The sequence below is a fragment of the Pelodiscus sinensis genome, chromosome 2 (assembly GCF_052426305.1).
Source record: "Pelodiscus sinensis isolate ZL-2025 chromosome 2, ASM5242630v1, whole genome shotgun sequence".
Lineage (NCBI taxonomy): Eukaryota > Metazoa > Chordata > Testudines > Trionychidae > Pelodiscus > Pelodiscus sinensis.
This window is the reverse complement of record NC_143053.1, coordinates 240,142,752-240,167,098: the sequence shown is the minus strand read 5'-3', so window position 1 is coordinate 240,167,098 and position 24,347 is coordinate 240,142,752. Positions and strand designations below refer to the sequence as shown.

Genomic DNA, 24,347 nt, shown 5'->3' with positions numbered 1-24,347 from the left:
GAATCACAGATAGAGACTGAGAAGTCTCTAGTTTTTCTTTACCAAGACAGGATGATTCTCTAATATAGTTTCTAGTATGTTGTGCATTCTACTTATAAATGTCCCAAATAATTATATTTCTCTCTCATCCTCCAGGGAGTTTATGCCACAGCATAATAGATCTGTCAGGAAGCTTATTCGGATGCAGCCTACATTTTTCCATTCTTAATTTCACCTACTTGTTCTTTGTGCCTCAAATAATTCTTCTTCCAAGAGCTATCTTTGCCTTTCTGTGGGTGGGCCCGTAGGAGAAAACCTCTCTTTCTCATCCTATGGAACCAATTCCTATTCCTATAATCATACTGCAGCACCCAGGACTGGCCTGAGGAATTGGGGGAAGGTTTAGGAAAATAGCTCTATAGCTCTACACCTCACATTTAACGGTATCATTTCACATGACGATACCTTTTGAGGGATCTTTAGATCCAGCGTTCAGCCGCTGTTCTCCTGTGGAAGATGAAAAGGGGTTTCTGGATAATTGCTGTGACTCTTTTGGAATCACCCAAACCACTGAGGGGTTCTGTCTCTGCCCACTTTGTAACTTTCGGCACCTTAATGCTGTGCTGTGATGGATTGCAGCCTTTACATTAGTAGCCAACACACAAACATATCAGTCAGGAGTTGGGAACGTACAATACATGTGCCATACGTGGCACGCAAGATGATGTTTTGTGGCACACGCAGCATAGCATAGGGGCTGGGCGGCTCGGCAAACAGAGTAAGCAGCATGACCCAGCACTGGGCTCCGTGTCCCTAAGCGTGCAGCTCCCGGGAGCTCAGGGGTTAACACCGCTCCCTCTGCTACAGGCTCTTCCTCCTGCTCCAGGAGGGGGCAGAACTGGGGTTGTCCCACATATCAGAGTGGAGAGGTTGGCACACACACAGCCCCAGCTGCTCCATGCAGGCAGGGAGACCCTTCCCCAGTGCTCTGCTGCGCCTGGCCGGCGGCTGAAGACAGCCCTGAACTAGGGATGTTAAATATCGGTTAATTGAATAATCAAGTAACCTCGCGAAATCTTATCGGTTAGTCAACTATTCTATAGTCCCCGGGGCCGGCAGCAGCGTGGGGTGCCAGGTGGGAGCTGGTCTGTGAAGGGAAGCAATTTAAAAACCAGCTCCTCTTGCGGACTGGCTGCTTGCTGCCCTGTGCTGCTGCCTCTGATAAAGAGGCAGCAATGTGGGGTGGCAGCAGCCCCTATTTGGTGGTGGGGGTCTGAGCTCCTGGACCCAGCATGAACCGGAACTGAGCCGGGATGCCTGCCTGCCCAGCTCCTAATACACTTTAAATGCAGAGCCACAGCGGGGGTAGGCCCCTGACCGGGCATGAGCCAGAACTGAGCCAGGCTGCTGGCCAGCCTGCTAAAAAATGTACTGGTTGGGAGGGGGAGGGAAGTGTGTGTGGTCTATAGAATTAACCTATAAGTTTTTGCTCATCGGTTAATCGACTGCACTATTACATCACTACCCTGGACAGCCCCGGGCTCTGCCTGCCCCAGCTCTGGAGCCACAGCCTGAAGGTGAAGGGTGAACCCCGGGCAAAGGGCTGGGCTGGGAAGTGACTCTGTCCCCCCGCTCCTCCTCTCCCCAGCACATCTCCGATGGGGCTGCAAGTTCCCGTACTGCTGCTCTGTCGGTGTGTGCTGGGGGCACAAGGATGTGGGGAAGGGGGGGGGGAGAGAAAGAGGATGCGGGGACAAGATGGGAGGGGGCAGGGCTTGCACCAAAGGGGATGAGGAAAGTTAAATCTTGGCATGCCATTTCTGAAAGGTTGCTGACCCCTGATATAAGTCTTACCCTAGATTTCACTAGCCAAGTTACTTAATGCACTGTGACCCCCAATAGATTTTCTGGTTTCAAATTTCCCCAAGACACTACCAGACACTTGGACTTTTCTCCTATCACTCCTCACTGCCAAGGTGGTGAAACCAGCCCTTCAGTTATCCGTTCAATTTGACACATAATCCATGAGGTTTCCACAATGGAGACCCATATGAGTTCAAAATAAACAAAAGGTTTATAAAATAGAAAAATCACACATTTAAAGGGAAAGCATAACACCTTCAAGTGACATAGATGATAAACTAAGATGCAAGTTCAAGCCTTGCACGTGGGCATCATATAAATTCCCTTTTCTAATACAAGTTACCAAGTGCCTTTGTACCATTTCTCAGCATACGCAGACGCCTTTGAGACTGTCCCTCAGGTTCTGGATGAAGACTTCAGTTTCAAGCATATGTTTTACAAGCCTACCACTCTCCACAGCTGCATGGGGACTTGTGGTCATTTAGGGCAGGGACATCCTAGCTGGGATGTCTCTGTTTTCTTATTAACCCATCATTTGTACAACCTGAGTTGTACGATGCTAGGTGCTTGGAGTAATCTTGTATGGTTGGGAAAGCAGCCCCTGCCTGGTCATTACAAGCTTTCATAAAGACCTTAACTGACATGTTTTTATACATTGATTTGTTTTCTTTGAAGGGAGGGGTTCAGATCCACTGATCTCCCCTGGCATTCTCTGGACCCACACTGTCACAGCTGCAAATACTCTGTTTTTAAAAAATTTGCAAGGGATAATTGTTCAGATAATGGAGAGGAAACAGGAAACAGTGCATTTCAATGCACACTCAATACTTTAGAAACTAGCACCACCTACATTACAAAAGGTTAAGTGTTATTCTCCTTGGATAGAAGGGGAAGCTATGGTAGAAAGGTTCTGAGTAGAGCAAGACCAAAATCAGCTGTTCTAGGGCAGGGAGTGGCACACTGGAGTCCTCTTTCACAGTCTCCCAGCTGTGCATAAGACCTTATTGGCATCCACAGGATTGTGCTGCCTTGCTAGTGGTCACACTGGCTGTTCAGCAGAGCAGCCAGTTTAGCTTCCAGCAGGGACCAGGAAGTAATTTGTGATAGCCTTAGGTCCATCTACACTTGAAGCTGCAGGTATAATTTCCAGCTTGAGGAGACATATCCATGCTAGCTCAAACAGTGTAACCACAGCAGGAGGTGTCCTCAGGAACCTACCTGTTATGACCTCACTTCTACTTTTCACATTTCAGAGTGCCCTTCACTAGGCAGGTGTGAGAGGCATGCACGGAATGCAAGTACTTTCCCCTCACTCCCTTAGCGTCTAGGGAACAGGATGAAAAGCAAACCACATCCTGGTGTGCATGGCTGCTGCCCCCCTGGCACCCTCCCGAAATTCTGCCCTTGACCAGCCCTCTAATCAGTGTTCCCTTAGCCAACTTGAAAACTAATTACAGGTCTTCCAAAAAGCTGAGGGACTTGAGACCCCAAAAAGCCATCCCAATAGTACCTAAAATGTTGGTCCATCACACGCTGTGGACTTTGTTCCCCTGCTGCCTTTGTGCGCGTGGGGGAGGAGGTGGGAGTCTGGGACTGCACCGGCTCCAGCTGCTCCAGTGGCCACTGCCGTGGGGAGTTGAGGAGCAAGGCATGTGCTACCTGAGCGTTTGGAGCTGGCGCGGTCCGGGACTCCTCCTTCCTCCTCCCCCTGCGCAGGAAGGCAGCAGGGGAATAAAGTCTCCAGAGCACCAGCTCCAGCTGCTCAGTGCTGCCATGGGGAACAGAGGGGAAAGCTGTGTGCTGCCCGAGCATTTGTTGTGGGAACAGTCCAGGATTACCCTCTCCCCGTACAGGAAGGCATCGGGCGCGCAACAGACCAGTGTTTCAGATACCACGCTGCTGTTTGGGAGACGGGGGAGCAACCTGCACACTTCCTGGGCCTTTGTGTGCAGCTGCAGGATCCCCAGTTACCGATCCCTGACCTTCCCCACCCCAGACCACCACTAGTACCCTGCCACAGCACCCACTGGCACCCATTAGCACCCTGTCCCCTGCCTCAGCACCCATTGGCCTCCTGCCCCAGCACTCTGTCCCCTGCCCCAGCACTCACTGGCACCCATTGGCACCCTGCTCCCTGCATCAGCACCCATTGGCCTCTTGTCTCAGCACCCACTGGCACCCTGTCTCCAGCACCCTATCCCCTGACCCGGCACCCACCTGCACCCTGTCCTCTGCCCTGGCACCCAGTCTTCTGCCCCAGGCCCCTGCCCTGGCACCCACCTGCACCCTGCCCCAGCACCCACTGGCACCCTGTCCTCTGCCCCAGGCTCCTGCCCCAGGCCCCTGCCCTGGCACCCACCTGCACCCTGCCCTCTGCCCCAGGCTCCTGCCCCAGCACCCACAAGCACCCTGTCCCCTGCCCCAGCACCCACCAGCACCCTGTCCCTTGCCCCCACCAGCACTAGTGAGGAGCCACATTAGTGAGGCTTGGGGTTTTTTGGAGAGGTTGGTTTTTTCCATCTCACTTATGTGGCCCCGACTTACTTTTCTATGGGTCAGTGACCCCTGACTCAAAACAGGTTCCCCGCCCCTCTTGTAAATAAAGACAACACTGAAACATTTTGTGTCTGACATAATATTTTATTTAAAAATGAAGCCAAGTCCCCATCTGGTTGCAGCATCGTAACACTCCTGCACACACCCACACACTCTAAACTTGAGCCTATCATACTCTGGAACCCCCTGTCCTGAGCCTCTCACATCCCCAAACTCCTGCACCTCCACATTCCCAGTCTTCTGCCACAACACTCCTGCACCATCCACACACTGCAAACCTGTGTCCTGAGCCCATCATACTCCCAGCCTCCTTACCCTGACCCCTCATGTACCCCAGCCCAAAGTCCTGCACCCTCATAGCCACAAGCCTGCGGCTTGCTCAGCACCCAACCCTCCCTCTGACCCCAACCCTCTCCAGCCTAGAGCCCCCTCCCTAAGCCAGCAACCTCTTCTCTACTTCCTCCTGCACTCAAATTCCCTCCCAGACCTTACCCCTCTCACCCCTTCCCAGTGCTTTTTTTGTGATGGTATGCCCTGGGATGGTGTACCAGCACCTACTGTCCCCTGGCACGGCTTTTTTTTTTCTCTTTTTGCTCAACTCCCCCCCCTCCTCCTGCCCCCCAAGTACGTGGCTCTTTGTACTCTATCCACCACTATTTTGGCTCTTTGTCTCTAACGGGTTGGCCACCCCTGCACTACAGCTTCCTCCTCTAACTTGTCTATTTATTCAATTTTCTTTCCTTCCTTAATATCTTAGGGTATGTCTACACTACCCCGCTAGTTCGAACTAGCGGGGGTAATGTAGTCATCCGCAGTTGCAAATGAAGCCCGGGATTTGAATTTCCCGGGCTTTGTTTGCATGAAGCCGGCCGGCGCCATTTTTAAATGCCGGTTAGTTCGGACCCCATGTCGCACGGCACGGACTAGCTAGTTCGGATTAGGCTTCTAGCTGTACGCCTCGTTCTAATCCGAACTAGCTAGTCCGTGCCACGTGTAGCCGCACGGCACGGGGTCCGAACTAGCCGGCATTTAAAAATTGCGCCGGCCGGCTTCATGCAAATGAAGCCTGGGAAATTCAAATCCCAGGCTTCATTTGCAACTGCGGATGACTACATTACCCCCACTAGTTCGAACTAGCGGGGTAGTGTAGACATACCCTTATTGGTTTATTTTCAAAGGCTGTCTCTCACCAATAAAAGATATTACCTCACATGTATCTTGTCTCTTACTTTTTTCTGTTAACTGCTTTTTTTCCCCTCTACCTGCTGCTCTCCTTCCTCTTTCTTTTTCTGGATTTTAACCCTAAATTTTCAAAAGGTAACCAGTATTTCTGAGTATCCCAATTTCAGACATTGTGAAAGGGGCAGGCTTTAAGAGGGCAGATGCTTAGTACTTTTTGCAAACCAAGTTGACTGGGCACATCAAATCCCTACTCACTGAAAATTTAGGCCTTATTGTTTACCTCCTATCATCTTCCAGTTTTCACCTTCATTTTCCCATTCTCATCTTCAAGCTTACTTCATATCTACCTACAACCTACCTACACACTTCTCTATATAGTCTAATCTTCCCAACCTGCCATGTTGCCTCATTTTAATCCCATATTGTCATCACTTATTTTTTCCCATTGCCTGATTTGAAAAAGATAAAATACAGTTTCAATTGCATTAATAATTGCAAAACATTAAAGCTCTGCAGGAACGAGTTCCGAATGTCAGAGGATTCCTTATTAGAAGTTATTTATATATTATTTATATTGCCATAGCACCTGCAGGATCCGTCACGGATCAGAGCTCGCCTGTGTAAAGCACTTTACAATGAGTAAAATAGTGACTGTCCCTACCCCACAGATCTCACAGTCTGGAATTTATAACCATAATCAGGGCTCACCGAGCGGTGGTGAGCCCCACTCACCAGATGCACGATTCTGCGCTCTGCGCATGTGCAGATCGTTCTGCACCGGCTCTTCCGGGGTGTAATCTACTTGCCACGGGCGAGTAGATTACATTGTTTGTCGAGCCCTGACCATAATGAGCATGACAAATGAATGAATAGACAAAGGTGATTTGTGATTAAGATAACAGTTATGTTTGCATAAGTAAATTGTACATCTGCTGGAACCGTGTCCAGTTGTAGCTACGAACAGTGATGCAGCTGATGCTAGTAGGAACAACTGTTCTTATGAAGCAAATTGAGAGCCAGCCTAGTTCCTAGAGGATAGTAGTGTAGGCCTGCCTTGACATGAATAATTAAACATTTATCATTTTTGGGGAGACAGGGAGGTAAGAGTCAGCAGGGCTAATTCTTGGATAATACTTGAGAACTGTAGTCAAGTAAGTCTTGAGAAGAGTACTACAGTAAAGTCTCAGTTATCCAACCTAAACGGGACCGGAGGATGGTCGGATAACCGGAAATGTCGAATAATAGGGACGGCGCTGGCTCGTGGCGGGGTGGGGGCCCAGTGCGCTCTGGCCGAGGGGCGGGAGCACAGCTGCAATGGCAGCAGTGGCAGTGGCTGAGGGGGAGGGAGCGCCTCCCAGGAGGGCTCCGCTCTTTGTCTCGGGGTGGTTGGCGCACACGCTGCCCCTTCCCCGGCAGATTCCGGATGCTGCATCCTCATGAGGGGCCGCATCCCTCCCCTTTCTCCCTACTCCCCCAGGCCACCTGGACATGCCCAAAGCCCTGGCGTTCCTGCCTCTCCTTAGCCCGGTGGCGGCCCCTCCCCTCACTACCCCCCCCCACTTCCCTTCCTGGCTCGGCCCAGACTCCCCGCTTGCTCCGGCCAGGAGCCGGGCTCGCTCCCCAGGGGGGCTACTCCCTCCCTCCCTCGCCCCCAGCCTGCAAAGTTTTGGGAGGGGGAAGCGGGTCTGGGCCCGCTCCTAAAAGCGGAACTGCTAATGCGGCAGGACGGCCAGGATTGGGCCCTGGACCCAGCATATCTGTCCCTGGGGCATGGACCCAGCATATCTGAACGCCAGGTGAGCCTGCAGCGCGGGCATGAGCTGCCCCAGGTGTGGGGTGGGAAGGTAAGGTTGCTGAGGTCGCACTGTGTGCCAGGCTGAGGGGAGCCCCCGCAGACCTGCCAACCAGAGCTTCTGACCAGCCCTGAAAAAGGGGAAAGCAAGGCCATTGTGGTTTGAAGTGTCCCTGGAGCCCCTTGCTGTCACATGACAGGAGGCACCATCGGATAAAATGGAATTTCAGCTAAGTGAAGGTCGGAAAATTGAGACTTTACTGTACTATGTAAAAAAGAAATGTTAACAATCACTGTTTTAAATTTCAGGAGCTTCAGGGGATAGCGGAGTTAGTCTGTTACAGGAAAAAAAACAACAAATGGTCTGTTAGCACTTTATAGACTAACAAAACATGTAGATGGTATTATGAGCTTTCGTGGGCACTGGTAACTGAAAGTCTTCTGTGACTTTCCCATAATTTTCCCATAATTTTCTAGTGAAACCAAGGATATGCTGAGCGGGAATTGACAAAAGTGTTGCACATAAGTACTATGATTAGAGATAATTTGGCACCAGTGTTTATTAGAAGCAAGATCAAGATGTGCTAATTGGCAGTGACAGGTGCTGAAGCAGATAATGTGGTTTGACCAGTCTCTTGGGCTGATAGCACCTCAAGGGTTGCTCTCAAGTAGCTAGGCGGCTGGTGATCTCACACATTGCTATGATCATCTCATACAGGGCAATTATTGGTAACTAGAAAACAGCCTCAGCACTTGCATTTTTGATGATCTGAAGCTAAGTGAATCTCTGTATTGGTGCTACATTGTTGTGGATGAGGTATACAATGAGGCTGCATACTATGATGCAGTATCTGACTGTTTTGAAAACAGCACTAGGAATCAAAGTAGGCAGAGTCATGGTAGAAGCTGTTCTGAGTCCCATTTCTTTTCAACTACGCTAAGGGGTGTTAGTTATCCTGGAATGTAGCCTCTAGCAGTGACACAATCAACTCCCTCTCTAATGTAAGATCATCGTATTCTAATAAGCCATTCATAGTTTGAGGGTACTTGAGGCTACAAATAAAATAGTCTTGAGAAATTCCTTATTGCTGCTTTAGGGTAAACTTTTCTAAAAAGCAATTTAGGAGCCTGCATCCCAGAAGCCAGGAATGAGTGAAAGGGAATGAATCACTTGATGTTCATCTGCTCTGTTCATTTCCTTTGGGGCACCTGGCACTGGCCACTGTTGGAAGACAGCATAGTGGGCTAGGCGCTTCTTTGGCCTGCCCAGTATAGCCATTCTTTTGTCCGTAGGCCTAGACGGCCCACATTTCCAAAGGCTTTCAGGCACCCAAGTCCTGTTGACACTTAGGCCAGGTCTACACTATGAGCTAAGGTCTGAATGATAGCAGTACATAGTGATCATGCCACACTTTCTGAGACAGCAGTGGAATTCTCCGTAATTTCTAGGATGGCGCAAGTGGACCAGAGAGAAAAGCTGAAAAGGCAAATGACAAAGCGGGGACTAGACTTTTTGAAGTAGTGCTTGGGACTGCATCTTGAGGACACACTGCAGACAAAGAAGGAATGTGTAACTCAGGGCTACTCAACTTTGGATACTCACAGCACATGCCAAGGGCCGCAACGTAAGTGTGGTTGCATGTACATACAAATGTATATGCAATTATATGCAAATAGCTTCTTTCACACTAACAGGCATGAATACAAAGATTAATGCAAGACTACACGACACACAGGCCCCATTTAAGTCAGTTCTGCTAATATTAATAAAATGCAATACTTTACCCCATTTCCACCCATATAACAGTACTTTTAATGAGCAATGACAGTCCAGGAATAAAACGCATATAAAGAAAAGACCATTATATTGACTACTTTTTTGTTTTGGCGCCTACCTGCACCTCAGTAACTGAGACAGTAATATAAATATGTAACTCCATATTTCTGTTTTGTCTAGGGAGACATACTAGCAATTTGCTCATATGCAAGTTGCCATCTCAGCCAGGCTTTGGGAAGGCTGATACTGCACCAGCTATTACTATTTCTCCCAGGAAATAAGGCATTGCACAACACAGGTTGAAAACCACCTCAAGAAAATCATCAAAAGAAATGAGCAATATCCCTCTGAACCACAAGTAGCTTAATGCAATGTCACAGTAAATGGTACTGGACTTCTAGCAATTAAAATAATTAGTGTGAACACACAACCTTTGTTTCCCAGGCTAGTATTGGCTCTGTGGTGATTGCTTATCATTGACCTGAAGGGATAGCAGATTAATTTTTTCACCATTTGTTCTACAGCAGTGGTCACCGGCCAGTAGATCGGGATCTACCAGTAGATCTTGGAGTCTCTGACAAGTGATCGTGACTGGTTTGGCCAGGAGGCTATAAAGTGCTGGCACTTTTCCCCCACTGCTGTGCTGCTCCTGCCCTCTGCCTTGGATTGGCCCTCTGGGAGCTTCCTGTTTGGTGTGCAGGGGGGGGGGGGGGGGGAATGAGCAGGGTCAGGCCTCAGAGAAGGGGTGGGGCAGGAGGCAAGACAACACTATTTGGATTTGAGGTAGATACTGGATTGCACTTAAATTCAGAAAGGGTTCTTCTGCTTAAAAAGGTTGGAGACCATTGTTCTATGGTGAGCCATTTTAATAGACATTAAGACATTCTTGGCCAGCTACAGAATAAGTCTCTCATTTAACTTTATTTCTCTCATTCTCTGGGATAACACATACTAAAAGTTCACTAGCAAAAACTGTTCTGCAAATCCACACATTCCAGGCAGAGTTGATATTCCTTGTTGTGCAATATATATACACTCTGGTCTTCCCATAGACTAATGCTTTTTGTGTTTAATACATTCCTTTTAAACACTATAAAAGAGCCACACTGATCTTCTGAATTTCCTTTATAAATAAGTACATTTTGGAAAGGCTATCCAGGTCTGACTTCTTCTCATCTATGATGATCTCTACAGAGGATGTCTTTCAGTTGTAGACCTTCTTTCAGATGCTTCACAATTCATACTGATATTATTTGCTTTAAAGCTGAATGACCTAACACCTGGTACAGAGAACTATTCTGTCATTTTCCAAAATGGCAAATGAAATTTAATGTGGATAAGTGTAAAGTAATTCACATCAGGAAAAATAACCCCAACTATACGTACAGTATGATGGGGGCTAATTTGGCTACAACAAATCAGGAAAGAGATCTTGGAGTTATCGTGGACAGTTCTCTGAAAACTTCCACACAGTGTGCTGCGGCGGTCAAAAAGGTAAATAGGATGCTAGGAATTATTAGGAAAGGGATAGAAAATAAGACCCAGAATATCTTAGTGTAGTGGGGTGGAATGGCCACCCACTGAGCCGGAGGCGGAGGAACCCCTCCGGCGGCCATTTTGGGCCCGGCCTAGCCCCGCCCCCTCACCTGACCGGAAGTCAAGGGGCGGGACTAGGACTATAAGAAGGCTGCCTGGGAGCTCAGTCAGAGGCCAGCCTCCGAAGGAGTCGGAGGCCCGGCTGGAGCTCCTGTTTGGGGAGGCTAAGACCCGGGCTAGGCCGCCCTCAGTCACCTTCTCCGAGGCCGGCCAGGGCCTCCCTGCCCGGGCTACTAGGGCCTGGCCCGGCCCGCCAGCTGAACCACTCACGGACCCAGAGGACGGGACCGAGCCGCTGGACCAGCTGGACCCCCGGTGGGTACGGGAACGCCGGGCCGGACAGCCCCCGCGGGACACTACCGAACCCTGACCTCTTGCCCCCTGGATTGGGCCGCCGGCCCCTGCGGAGACGACGCGGACTTCAACTCCCCGACAGGCCGCTGGGGCTACAGGTACTGGGGAAGGGGGAAGGGGGAGACAAGAAGCGGCCCAGGGGGTAGTATGGGCTGAGAACAGCCCTAGGCCAGCAAGTTGCGGGCTGGAGCCCCTGCTGAGCCCGTAGCAGCTGAACGGCTGCTTCCAGGGCCCCTGGGCCGGGGCGCAGTGGAGTGGGTGGGCCTGCGCCCCCCTGCCACCCACTAACCGGGTGGCAGTCTCCCACCCCCTTGCCACTGTTGCAGCTACACTGCCTGCCCCGCTCGTGAACTAGGAGCTCCTACAGACCGGTGGGTTTGTTTGGGGCCCGCCTTGAGTTGGGGCCTGGCCGCCAGTTACTGCCCTGCCCTGCTCGAGGGCCTGGGCGTCCGTAGGAGGGTTTTTGCATTCGGCCATGATCCGGATCGGACCTTTAAAGGGCCAGGACTCGGACTACTGTAAGGCACGGTGGAGCCATAGGGCGGACTAGCCATCCACCGTACCAGGGCGGAGGACCCGCCTCCTAAAGGCCTGTCGGCCTACAACGAACTTTCCCCCGGAAGGGGACAGCTTAGAGGCTATGGTTGTCACTGCCGGAGGGCAGTGACCAAAGGGGCGACGTGGCGACGAGAGCCACCCGCTACAGATGGTGGAGAATGTGGGTGCTGTGATCCCGACCCTGACGTAAGGGACGGAACGGGTGCCTCAGTTTGTCAAAAAAAAAAAAAAAAAAAAAAAAAAAAAATCCTTAGATTAACCCCCCCCCCTCCCCCCCCCCATCCGGCCGTGGGGACTGTTTACCTAGTGGGCGGGGAGTTTTCCCCATTTCCCCAAAACAGGATGGAACTGGACCGAGTGGGGAGAGCAGTGGCGGAGCGCCAGCGCCAACAGCTGCAGCAGTTGGCCGCTCAACACTGGCAGATCGCTCAGCAGTTGATACAGCAGCTGGACCTTCAACTCCAGCATCTCCAAGCACTCCAGCAGCAGGACCTTCAGCCGCTGTTCAGTTGCGGGCCCCAACCTGCCGAGCCAGGGCCGGGACCAGCCCAAGGGCCTGCCTACCCGGCCGGGGGGACATCACCCCCAGGGGAAGGGCCGGAAACCCTGCCTGAAACCTGTATGGGGCAGAGGGACGGACGTGGACCCAGGGGTTCTACGGGGCTGAGGTCGGGGGCGCCGACACCCGCCAACCCCTACACTCTGCCGGTCGACCAGGGGGAGTTGCTGATCCAGGCCCCGAAGGACTCCGAAGGAGTAGCCGTCTTTCTGGACTCTGGCTGTATGCAGACCCTCGTCCGGCGGGATCTCCTTCCTGAAGACCTGAAGCCAGAAGGGGAGCTGTACCTGCGGTGTATACATGGCGATGTGAAGGCCTATCCCCGAGCAAAAGTCCGACTCACAATCCGAGGGCGGTCTGCTGAGATGGTTGTAGGGCTCGCCACGACGCTCCCCTACCCTATCATCCTGGGAAGAGACTGGCCCGGATTCGCAGACCTAGTGCGCGAGGTAACCCCCAGGCCTCCCGCTGACCGGGAGAAAGTGGAGACCGAGCTTCTGGGAGAGAGACCACCAGAAGATCAGTCCAAAGAGGCACCTGAGGGTGAGCAGCCTCGTGGGGAAAAGGCAGGTGAGGGACCCGATGACCCCGGGACCCCGGCAGAAGCCAATGCCCAGACCCTTACCCTGGCCGACTTTCCGCGGGACCAGAGGGAGGACCCCACACTGAGGGCGGCCTATGAACAGGTGGCCGCGGTTGATGGTACCGTAGTAGACCCCCGGAAGGCAGCCCAGTGGCCCCACTTTGAAGTAAAAGGCGACCGTCTCTATCGGGTCATGCAAGACCCCCGGACCCAGGAGGTCAAGACCCAGATCCTCGTCCCTGGCTGTCATCGCCGGGCGGTGTTGCGTCTGGCCCATGACATTCCTGCGGCTGGCCACATGGGGACAGAAAAAACACTGGCGAGAGTACTGTCCCGGTTCTTTTGGCCTGGAGTACACCAGGAAGTTCGGGATTACTGCCAGTCGTGTCCAAATTGCCAGTTAGCCTCCGACTCAGGAGTGCCGAAAGCCCCGTTAATCCCCCTCCCGGTGGTGGGGACCCCCTTTGAAAGGGTGGCCATGGACCTAGTCGGCCCGCTGCCCAAAAGTAAGGCGGGGTTCCGCTATATCCTGGTTGTAATGGACTATGCCACCCGGTTTCCTGAAGCCATACCGCTGAGAAACACCTACGCCCGAACCATTGCTTCGGAGCTGGTAAAAATCTTCGCTCGGGTGGGGCTTCCCCGAGAACTCCTTACGGACCAAGGGACTAATTTCACATCACAACTGTTCCGACAGGTGTGTACAATACTAGGGATACATAAACTACAAACGTCAGTATACCATCCCCAAACCGACGGCTTAGTGGAGCGGTTCAACCGGACCTTAAAGGGGATGTTAAGACGGTTTTCCCCAGCAGAACTGCAACAGTGGGACCTTTTACTGCCTCCACTGCTGCTTGCGGTCCGGGAGGTGCCACAAGCGTCCACTCAGTTTTCCCCTTTCGAACTCCTATATGGATATCGTCCTCGGGGGATCCTGGATCTCGTGAGGGAAACGTGGGAGTCGACCCCTTCAACGTCACAAGGCCTCCTGCAATATGTTTTCCAGCTCCAGGAGCGATTGAGACAGGCCGGAGCCCTGGCTCGGGAAAATCTACAACTAGCCCAAGCCGCCCAAGAACGGACCTATAATCGACAAGCCCAGGAAAGAAGTTTTAAACCAGGGGACCTGGTGGTACTTCTGCTCCCCTCAGAGGAATCCAAACTCCTGGCCCGCTGGAAAGGGCCCTATGAGGTCATTCGTCAGGTCGGGCCGGTGAACTACGAGATCTATCAACCGGATCGGAAGAAGAAAACCCAAATATTTCATGTGAATTTCCTGAAGCACTGGCGAGAACGGGAGGCCCTGATGATTACTCCCTACCCAGCGGAGCCCCCTTTAGGGCCGGAAATACCTGATCTGGGGGAAGAAAGAGAACCACAGCTGGGAAATACCCTCTCTGCAACCCAAGTGAAACAAGCACGTCGTCTCGTAGAGGCATTTCGAAAGACCTTCACGACCCAACCCGGCTGTACTGGGGTAATAACACATACCATTTGGACCCCTCCAGGCCAGGTGGTACGAGAAGGTACTCGGCCTCTCCCCCGCCGGATGCGGAAGATAGTCGAGGAGGAAGTCCAGTCGATGCTGCAACTGGGAGTGATAGAGCGCTCCCAGAGCGAGTGGCGTAGCCCAATCGTCTTGGTGCCAAAGCCAGATGGCAGTGTCCGCTTCTGCATCGATTTCAGACGAGTAAATGCAATTTCAAAATTTGACGCCTACCCCATGCCACGGACAGATGAACTGTTAGAACGCCTGGGGAAAGCCGACTTTATAACCACCCTGGATCTTACAAAGGGTTATTGGCAGATCCCCCTGGACCCCGAATCGAGAGAAAAAACTGCCTTTTCAACTCCTTCGGGATTGTTCCACTTTAAAAGGATGCCGTTCGGACTCCATGGGGCCCCTGCAACATTTCAGCGAATGATGGACCGCTTGCTATCCCCGCACACGGCATATGCAGCCGCGTACCTAGATGATGTGGTAATTTACGGCCAAGAGTGGGAGGAACACATCGAGCGGGTAGCGGCCGTAATGCGGACCTTGCGGGATGCTGGCCTGACAGCTAATCCCACGAAATGTAAAATTGGCTGGCAGGAAACCACCTACCTCGGGTACCAGCTGGGACGGGGTCTGGTCCGGCCCCTAGTAGGGAAGGTGGAGGCGGTCAGAAACTACCCGACACCCACCACCAAGAAGAAAGTAAGACAGTTTTTAGGATTGGCAGGTTACTATCGCCGGTTTGTGCCACATTTTGCAACTCGAGCCGCGCCTCTCACGGCGCTCCTCAAGAAAGACAGTCCTCAAAGGATCAGGTGGTCGCCCGAATGCGAGACTGCTTTTCAGGACCTAAAAGCCGCTCTGTGCAGCGCGCCGGTTCTGTTCAGCCCTGATTTCTCCCGGCCCTTCATTGTCCAGACGGACGCGTCAGACTGCGGACTGGGGGCAGTACTGTCCCAGGAAATTGAGGGAGAAGAACACCCAGTGCTGTATATCAGCCGAAAACTATTCCCCCGAGAGCGTCGCTACGCCGCAATCGAGAAGGAGGCCCTAGCAATAAAGTGGGCCATCGAGGCGCTGCGATATTACCTCCTTGGAGACTCTTTTATTCTTTTCACAGATCATGCCCCCCTGCAATGGCTCCATCAGATGCGGGACACCAACAGTCGCATCATGAGATGGTACCTGTCCCTCCAACCGTATGTATTCACAGTGAAACACCGAGCGGGGAGGGACAATGCAAATGCCGATGCCCTGTCCCGCAGGGAGGAGGAGCAGAAGCCCAGTCCCGGAGATCGGGAGCTGGACTTAAGGGGGGAGGAGTGTAGTGGGGTGGAATGGCCACCCACTGAGCCGGAGGCGGAGGAACCCCTCCGGCGGCCATTTTGGGCCCGGCCTAGCCCCGCCCCCTCACCTGACCGGAAGTCAAGGGGCGGGACTAGGACTATAAGAAGGCTGCCTGGGAGCTCAGTCAGAGGCCAGCCTCCGAAGGAGTCGGAGGCCCGGCTGGAGCTCCTGTTTGGGGAGGCTAAGACCCGGGCTAGGCCGCCCTCAGTCACCTTCTCCGAGGCCGGCCAGGGCCTCCCTGCCCGGGCTACTAGGGCCTGGCCCGGCCCGCCAGCTGAACCACTCACGGACCCAGAGGACGGGACCGAGCCGCTGGACCAGCTGGACCCCCGGTGGGTACGGGAACGCCGGGCCGGACAGCCCCCGCGGGACACTACCGAACCCTGACCTCTTGCCCCCTGGATTGGGCCGCCGGCCCCTGCGGAGACGACGCGGACTTCAACTCCCCGACAGGCCGCTGGGGCTACAGGTACTGGGGAAGGGGGAAGGGGGAGACAAGAAGCGGCCCAGGGGGTAGTATGGGCTGAGAACAGCCCTAGGCCAGCAAGTTGCGGGCTGGAGCCCCTGCTGAGCCCGTAGCAGCTGAACGGCTGCTTCCAGGGCCCCTGGGCCGGGGCGCAGTGGAGTGGGTGGGCCTGCGCCCCCCTGCCACCCACTAACCGGGTGGCAGTCTCCCACCCCCTTGCCACTGTTGCAGCTACACTGCCTGCCCCGCTCGTGAACTAGGAGCTCCTACAGACCGGTGGGTTTGTTTGGGGCCCGCCTTGAGTTGGGGCCTGGCCGCCAGTTACTGCCCTGCCCTGCTCGAGGGCCTGGGCGTCCGTAGGAGGGTTTTTGCATTCGGCCATGATCCGGATCGGACCTTTAAAGGGCCAGGACTCGGACTACTGTAAGGCACGGTGGAGCCATAGGGCGGACTAGCCATCCACCGTACCAGGGCGGAGGACCCGCCTCCTAAAGGCCTGTCGGCCTACAACGAACTTTCCCCCGGAAGGGGACAGCTTAGAGGCTATGGTTGTCACTGCCGGAGGGCAGTGACCAAAGGGGCGACGTGGCGACGAGAGCCACCCGCTACACTTACTGACCCTGTATAAAACTATGGTACGCCCACATCTTGAATACTGTGTACAGATGTGGACTCCTCACCTCAAAAAAGATATTTTGGCCTTGGAAAGGGTTCAGAAAAGGGCAACTAAAATGATTAGGGGTTTGGAACGGGTCCCATATGAGGAGAGGTTAAAGTGACTGGGACTTTTCAGTTTACAAAAGAGGAGACTGAGGGGGGATATGATAGAGGTATATAAAATCATGAGTGGCGTGGAGAGGGCCGATAAAGAAAAGTTATTTATTAGTTCCCTAAATAGAAGAACTAGAGGACACCAAATGAAATTAATGGGTAGCAGGTTTAAAACTAAGAAAAGAAAGTTCTTCTTCACACAGCGTGTAGTCAACCTGTGGAACTCCTTGCCAGAGGAGGCTGTGAAGGCTAGGAATATAATAGAGTTTAAAGAGAAGCTAGATAATTTCATGGAGGTTAGGTCCATAAAAGGCTATTAGCGAGGGGATAAAATGGTGTCCTTGGCCTCTGTCTGTCAGAGGCTGGAGAGGGATGGCAGGAGACAAATTGCTTGATCAGTGTCTTCGATCCACCCTCTCTGGGGCACCTGGTGCTGGCCACTGTCGGCAGACAGGATACTGGGCTAGATGGACCTTTGGTCTGACCCAGTACAGCCGTTCTTATGTTCTTATTGAACGCTGTTCAGAGTAGAAAAAGTAGCTGATGAATCTGAGCTAGCCTAGATGCCTGTACTTAGGGAGATTTTCATCTTGGCAATATCTCCAAAAAGTCCCCATCTAAAGATTTCTTCCTTACAAAGTGAACACAAACAAACAACACGCAAACACGATCTGTCATTTTCCTCTAAGTTTTACTATGAATTCTGCTCAACTCCAAATCAATGACTCCTGTAAGCTAAAAAAAACCCTGTGAAGTAAAAAAGTCTCAGCTGGCCAACCAACCCCTAGTTTAAATTTATTCCAGGTGACACACCTTCCTTATAAAGAACCTAAAAAATGTGTAAAGCACTGCACTGCTCCAATGTCTGAGCATCCTGATATCCCCATTTCAGGAAGGAGGGGAAGAAAGTGAGTTCCTGAAATGGACTCGCTAACAATCTGTAGTATCATTCACCTGCTAAGAAGAAAACACGTTAGCACCTGACAGCTGTCCTACATTTGGCAAATAAATTGGTCTGTCCAGCTCCTAGTGGCCATGTGTCACTCACGAAAACCACCATGTCCACAGCAGTCATTAGCTCAAAAACAGGCCTGAAAACTGAGCTGTTTTCTCAAATGGTGTATCTCTAGGTTATGGAAATACAGCAGAGGTGCTTGCACTGCTAACAAGCCAGCATCTTGAGTGGGCTGTAAAATGCAGAATACTCACAATTAATGCTGATCTTCAATACCTCTGTAAAGCCCTATGGGGTACAAAGTGGTAATTAAGGATCTATGCTAGATCCCATGTCCCATTCGGGGCAGGAACCACTGAACAGTGCTGCAGTGCCCTGTTTCTCCTCCTCTCTCCCACTCACTGCCCTCAACTCAGTCAGATCTGCCCAGGATTCTCATTGCTGTTTACTTTATAATGTTCCCAAACTTTACATTTTATTTGTGTTAAAGGTTTTTATATGAACACTGAGTAGATGCATTGTATCAATGGAAAGGCTTCATTAGCTGCGGGGGGAATGGCATGCTGGAAGACATGAGCAGCAGTTCTGCTTTTTTAGCATCCAAATTTTGGAACTGGCACATTTGTCAAGGCTACAGGGGACTCTCTCTGGGCAACATAAAAGTGCTAGACACTTGACACTCGGTGCCTTAGTTTCTATATTTGATTAATACACAGTAAGCTATTTGCATAAATTATAACTCTCTTTCTCTCCTCATAACAAATGCAGACCACTTTGTAGCACCTCTTGTTTTTGTCAAGTTGGTGACTGTGAGTGGTAGAAACACATTATTTACTACCCTTCCTGTATGAGGACAAGTATCAATGGGTGATCACTCAAACAAATGTTTGATAAATTATTTCACAAGAAGATTATGATGAAGGGTTTCCAGTCTAATAGCTTTGTGTACTCTCTGCCATTCAGCAGGACAGTGACTCTAAATCTAACTTCAGTGTGAGCAGCATTAGACTAACAAGGAATTCACTGTCATGGAGGCAAATTCAACCTGAGCTGCCCAGAGAAGCTACCTTGCAGTTGGTGCAAACACCTTGTATCTGTTTTTTGTTTTGTTTTGTTTTGTTTTTTATCTGAGGAAGTGGGTCTGGCCCACGAAAGCTCATCACCTAATAAACGATCTTGTTAGTCTTTAAAGTGCTACATAGTCCTGTTTTTTGTTTCAGCTAGACCAGACTAAGATGGCTACATCTCTATTACTGTATCTCCTTAGAATGCCTCTCTCAGGATACAGATCCTGCTGGACCTGAGCACTCCTCCAGCAACTGCGAAGGTTGCTATGCTCAAGGCCATGTCTCTGTTTAAAAATAAATGTTAAAAAAATCAATTCCAATAAAAAACTACTTAACTGTTTTAAAAATCATTATTTTTCTTGATTAGAGCAACTCTCTATAGCAGTGTTTCTCTAAGTGGTTCACAGATCCACTCTGAAAAACCTGCTAATGGGCCACTCCAGTTTATTTATCTACTGACTGCAGCCCGGGAGCCTCACAGCTCCCATTGGCTCTGGTTTGCCAGTTGCAACCAAGGGGAGGTGGGGGAAGCAGCAGCAGCCTGGCCTACGCCACTTCCTGCAGCTCCCCTTGGCTGCAAACGGCAAATTGGAGCCAATGGGAGCCGCTAGCCTCCATGGCTGCGGAGCCGGTAAATAAACAAACCAGAGCAGCCAGTCAGCAGGTTTCTCAGAGTGGATCCATGGATCACCGAGAAACACTGCTCTATAAGCACACTGCCCACTACCACCACTGTAGACAGCTCTATGGCCATGGGTAGAGACTGGTCAAAAACTCTAAAACTTTCCTTGAAGATTTTCAGTTTACATTTTTCAAGGAAAGATTTAGTTAAAAATATTAAGATGAAAAATCAAATATGCAGAGAAAAATCAGGCCATTTTCACCCTCTCTCGCCATGGGGTGGGTTGTGGGACAACACTTTTAGTGGGGGCTCTCTGATTAGAGTTCTAGAATACTGTACCCATACCGACCACATTTAGGCAGAACTATATAACCTACCAAAGGGCCCAACAATGCCTTGGTTACTACTCCATTGCTGTGTCATTTGGGGTAGAAGCAGTGCAGCCAGTAGCCAGAAATAGGAGTCTCACGTGGATGTGGTATTTGCAGGTCTGTCCTGGGGAGGGGATATAGACTCTTTTTTCTCTCCCTCTTTTGGGCAGCAACTAAAACTTTGAATTGCCTGCTCCCCACTTACCAACCCTTGACAGAAGCTACTTGCTCCTTCAACTCTGCCCCAACATCTTTCAGGAACAGCTAAATATACTTGCTTAATTTTTGAGAGAGTTAATACTGATGTTTAAATGGTCAGTGTTCGATATGATCATCCAGTTGAAGTGAACAGGAGCAACTCCCACATCTCTGAGCTAAAGCTGTCTGCAGACATCATAGCATGCATTTGTCAGGTTTTTGTCAGGTTCTTTGTAGCCAAATAGGCCAGAAGGCTTAGTTTATTTTTAGAGGACTGCTTAGATCTTGAACAAATGTGGGACAATTTAAAAACTAATCTATGATAATGCAGCAATGTGTGTGGTTGTGTAATTTCATACATGAGTCCCTGTCCATAATCAAAGTTGGCGCTTGATTGTTTTTGCTGACTGTGAGAGAGTGCAGAGACCCTACCCAATTCTTGATTTATTAGATTTTTTGATATGGCCAAGTACGGGTGTGTCTAGACTACATGCCTCCTTCGACGGAGGCATGTAGATTAGCCAGATCGGAAGAGGGAAATGAAGCCGCGATTAAAATAATCGCGGCTTCATTTAAATTTAAATGGCTGCCCCGATCTGCCGATCAGCTGTTTGTCGGCAGATCGGGGGAGTCTGGACGCGATGCCCCGACAAAGAAGCCTTTCTTCATCGACACAGGTAAGCCTGGTTTCACGAGGCTTACCTGTGCTGATGAAGAAAGGCTTCTTTGTCGGGGCATCGCGTCCAGACTCCCCCGATCTGCCGACAAACAGCTGATCGGCAGATCGGGGCAGCCATTTAAATTTAAATGAAGCCGCGATTATTTTAATCGCGGCTTCATTTCCCTCTTCCGATCTGGCTAATCTACATGCCTCCGTCGAAGGAGGCATGTAGTCTAGACACACCCTACAAGTCCTCTGATAAAGGAGATCCAGCTAATTGATCTGTGGGTATTTTGTGCTGGACTGTCACAACTGCTTGTTAGTTTCTGTTATAATTAGTCTATGGCAGCAGAGCACAGGCCTTCCCTACACAGGAGACATGTCCCTACGGTTTTGGATGGGCATATCCTTGAGGCAGCTGACTCCTCCTACTTTGTGTATTGTCACACTCATCCAGACAAGGCACAGAGTTGGGTTACTACCCCCCTGCAAAGCAACACAGATGTTGAACTGGTTCCGCTTTGGGGGTACGTCTAAACTACAAGCCTCTTTTGAAAAAGAGCGTCTAGTCTGAAAGCAGATTTTTCGAAAAAGTGAGCTGCTTTTTCGAAAAAGAGTCTAGATGCTCTCTTTTGAAAAAGCCCTGTTTGCATTAAGAACGCCATTTTTCGAAAGAGCACTTTAAAGAAAAAGGTGTTCTTCCTCATAAAATGAGGTTTTCCGCAGTCGAAAAAACTGATGCATTCTTTCGATTTAATTTCAGCAATCTAGATGCAAGTGAAGTTTTTTAGAAAAAAAGCCACTTTTTTCGAAAAAACCCTATAGTCTAGACACACCCTGGGAGGGTTCAGCTATAAGGGCTCAGCACTCAGGAAACCAACCCCCAAAAGGGACCAAACCCCAAATATATCCATCTTACTCTGTGTAAAACTTTTAAACAAAGAAAGCTAATAAGCTCCACACACTTTATCAATGAAAGAGAGATATGCACAGACGTTGTGCTCCCTTTCCCCTGGAACAATTACTTATACTTGGCTTGATAATTAACAAAAGTAGTTTTTATTAAACAGGATTTAAGCAATGTAAGTTACTAAGTTAAAATGAACAAAACATGCTAGCTAGTTTTAATCCACTAAGAAACTTGTCACATGCAAATTCTTACCCTAAACAGCTGTTCTTATCTCAAGTAAAAACTTCAAGTCAGAGTTGATATTTACTCTGACTTGGATCTACAGCTTCCCAAAGTTCTTTGTATCCTCTTAGGGTGGGTCAGGCAGTTTCAAAGGCCAGCCAAAGAGAAAGGATTGATGGCTTCCCATTGCATAAACAGACTTTGCCCCGAGTGGGAACATTTGTTCAGCATCCGCCCCATCCCGAGGGAAAAGTACCGGTTCAAGATGGATTCCAGTGCCAAGTGACATAGTTACATGTCTCTCTGGGCAATAAAATAGCAGTGGTTGCCCAGAGTTAGCCCCTAGTGGGCCACCACTGCTATATTTACCTGTGCCTCCACAGGTACTGGCAATTGCAGCTCCTGTTGGCCATTCCCAAGAATGCAAATGGAATTCCCAACCAATGGGAACTGTGGGAAATAGCGCAAATTGGGACACCAATTCCCACAATTTCCATTGGACTGGTGGCAGCCTGCCAGGGACTAACCCTGGCAGAGTGAATCCAGCCAATGGGCTAGTATTTGTGCATCCCTGCTCTAGGACCAACCACAATTTCGGCTTAGAGGACAAACACAACCAATCACGTGCCTTTGGTTAGAGTACTAAGTCATTATGTTTCAAGAGCATCAGTAAGAGCCCTCATTAGCACATTTAGAATTATAACAGATTCACACTTCATATTTCTAACTTCACATACAAGAATGATAAACGCACAAGAATGAGACACACATTCAACAGATTGTAACTGATATGTTACATGACCTGTTTTGCATAAAGTATCTTTTGAGTAATGCATCTTTAGATCTATAAGCCAACTGTCATAAAGCATGGGGGCCATGACAACACTATTTTGACACGATACAGTAAAACTATCCATCAGCGTCTTCTGAAATCATCTTAGAAACCCAATTTTCAAATGGTAAAATGCAGGGGTGGGGAACCTAAGGCCCAGGGGCTGGATGTGGCCTTTTGCTTGCCTGTATCCGGCTCAGGACTTTCCCCCCGCCCCCGCCATGGAGATCCATGCTAGTGCCCTTCCCCATGCCACACTGTGGGATTGGAGACCACAAAATCGACTAGCCCGGGCACCCTCAAGGCTGTGGGGAGGCCATCTCAATGAGAGCTGGTTTTTGTTTTTGTTTTTAACTTCTCACTTGTGGGTGGCCCTCGACTGGCATAAAGAAATAATCCATGACTCAGCTGACTGTGAAATAGCAGTTGGTAAAATTATGTGAGGGAAAACTGTTGCAAAGGTCCATATTTAGAAGAACTTTCTGAACACTTCCACTGGTTCCACAAAATTTTTAATTTAGCCCTGCCACAACTAAAGTTCTTTATGAATTAATTATTATACATGGACATTAGCTACACTTCCTAAACTTCTACCTGCAGTAATTTGCATTTTAAAAATAGATAATGTGGCATGATATTGCATTAATGTAGTCACCTGATTAAGTTTTTCTTTGGACATCTGAAAAATCTTAGTGGCTATAAAATTTGGATGCTGAAGTTCAGAACTGTTCATTTCAAGAGTTTTGGGGTGGCTCACTGAAGGCAAACAGGCCAATGAGGAAAATTTGAATGTGAAACTTTTGAAAGCCTAAGAGATGGGGATGTACCTATCTCTATGCACTGAAGGGGGGACATTCCACTGCTTCTCAAAGCCATATGTACCCACAGCACATGCAGAGCAGGGCAAACTCCTGTCCCCTGTCCTGTCCCACAGCAAATATCTAAACAGAAAGGACATGCTCTCCACCTTTGTGTTCTTCTTTTCTACTTACCTGACCTATAGCGTTCATCCCGTGACCCTGAGGACCTGCGACGATGATATCGTGAGGAAGAGGAAGGGGTAACAGGAGTTCGACGTTCTTGCGGCAATGCCTGATCCACCCCTATATTAATGAAAAACAAATAGATCTGGCTGAATTACAGAAGTTTGTTGACAATGTAAATTTGAACACACAAAAAAGCAAACCATGTTCAGTCGCTAATTCCTATTGGTAAAAACCCTACTAGTATTTTGTCAGCTGTTCTGGCTCAGTTAAGTGAATGGCGTTGATCAAGGCCAAAGGGGGGAAACTCCAAATTATGATTTTTTTTTAACTGACAAGTGATTCCTGTAGAAACAGTGTTCAGGAGGCTGTGTGTGTGTATATGGGCCAGGAGATATAAATGAGTACGATGCCATGGGACTAGAATTTGGAGCAGTCCTGGAATTGGTTAAAAATGAATCCTAAGTAAAGTGAAACAGTCTGTGCTGTAGCTACTGAGGATCAGGAGATCAAAAGGGACTGCACTGTACAGATGTGAATAACTCAGTTACTGTGCTTTTCCTTTCCTTTGGAAACAACGCTCTCCTGACACAATGCTACCTGCACTCTCTCAGCATTTCCAGCCCACATACTCTTCATTTA

The 24,347-nt window shown here is 49.9% G+C and overlaps 1 protein-coding gene across 5 annotated transcripts in view; it reads right to left on the bottom strand.

Moving 5' to 3' along the window:
* Nucleotides 1–24,347, bottom strand: part of DIP2C (DIP2 acetate--CoA ligase C (putative)) — a 524,374-nt gene that overhangs the window by 190,004 nt on the left and 310,023 nt on the right. For all 5 annotated transcript variants that reach the window (XM_089776776.1, XM_006111894.4, XM_006111897.4 and 2 more), the window contains one exon: nucleotides 23,715–23,825. In XM_089776776.1, the coding sequence (XP_089632902.1) occupies nucleotides 23,715–23,825 (111 nt within the window). The remainder of the gene's footprint in view (nucleotides 1–23,714; nucleotides 23,826–24,347) is intronic.